Source organism: Apaloderma vittatum, unplaced genomic scaffold (assembly GCF_000703405.1).
Source record: "Apaloderma vittatum isolate BGI_N311 unplaced genomic scaffold, ASM70340v1 scaffold32670, whole genome shotgun sequence".
NCBI lineage: Eukaryota > Metazoa > Chordata > Aves > Trogoniformes > Trogonidae > Apaloderma > Apaloderma vittatum.
Window position 1 is genome coordinate 4,730 of NW_009696791.1, and position 1,342 is coordinate 6,071.

Genomic DNA, 1,342 nt, shown 5'->3' on the forward strand with positions numbered 1-1,342 from the left:
AGAATCCAACCTGAGATCCGTAATTCAAAACTGTGTGCACATCAACATTTCCAACCATGCGTATGCGTGGGCAAAAGTAGTACTTGTTAAGACCCAAAAAGGTGTAGATTCGTAGCTGGAGTGACACCTGTGCAGAAAATACCCATGTACCCTACTGCTCCACATTGCAGAGATACCTACAAACTGCTAAAATTAAATACATGAACGGAATTAGGAAAATAAGTTGGCTTGCGAGCTGTCGCTGCTCCCTCATGTACTGTAATTAAGTTCCTTACCATTTTCTTTCACCCCATTAATCAGGATAGTTTCTTGGTCTTCTGAGGCACAATCCTGCTCTTGTTGGTCATCCATCAATTTAACCTCTTTCTGTTCACTCCATGCCCCACTGCATCTGGCCAACCTGCACATTTCCAGAAACACAACCACAGTCAGTACAAAATCCCAGAACCAGCTCAAGGAACCGTGAATAAAAAATAACAATGATTAAAGAAAAAAACCCAACACACCACCAGAAACCGCACAATTGTGCTGCTGAAGAGGACAAATACTGTTGATTTAGGCTATCGTATTTTCACGTTTCCACTCCGAAAGCCAAGTTCGATGCCGCGCATCCCCATTTCCTTCCCCAAAGACCTTCTCCAGAGGGTGGGACACTCTTCGCATCGCCCAAAACTGCTTTGCAAAGATGGCTGAATGGAGATATAAAGAGGAGAGGTCTCACCCCAATGGCTTGCCCGATCTCCCAGCTATTCCTCTAGTTTTCCAAGTGCTGGCAGGTACAAAAAACTGCCCCAAAAAGCAGTTTTGGGGTAAAAAGTATCGCTAGTCTCACTCTTCACTCAAAACATTTCATCATGAAGCCTCCTTTCTTGGAAGCTTGATGCCTACCACTGCCCACACCATCCCCGCCGGGTGAAGTTTCATCTTAGCTGGACGACCGCCAGTCGAGGCTGACCAGACTTGATGGTACTTCTCCGAGGCAACCAACCCGAGATCAGAATCAAGCCGAGATTTTCTCCCTTCCTCCACTGAAGACCTGATCCCTTCCTGGAAGCCTTCAAGGCCAGGTTGGACGGAGCTTTGAGCACCCTGGTCTGATGCGAGGTGTCCCTGCCCACGGCACAGGGGTTGGGACGAGATGACCTTTTCCAGCCCAAACCGTTCTACTAAAAAAAAACCAAACCAAAACTACACATAACCAAAAAAAAAGGTTGAGTGCCTAAGGAGAGGGAGGACCATGCAATGGAGAGATGCGGCTGAGTCCTCGGCCTCAGGAGGCACAGGACTCATCAACGCTCCTGACGGACACAATTTCACCTCTTTTGACTGCAAAATCAAGCCA

At 47.3% G+C, this 1,342-nt stretch overlaps 1 protein-coding gene across 1 annotated transcript in view; it reads right to left on the reverse strand.

Moving 5' to 3' along the window:
• KIAA2022 (KIAA2022 ortholog) overlaps positions 1–351 on the reverse strand; it is a gene marked incomplete at its 3' end in the record, with an annotated part of 5,074 nt that extends 4,723 nt beyond the window's left edge. Inside the window, 1 exon segment of the mRNA XM_009876296.1 lies at positions 276–351. Within this exon segment, the coding sequence (XP_009874598.1) occupies positions 276–351 (76 nt within the window).
• Positions 352–1,342: the final 991 nt, after the last annotated feature.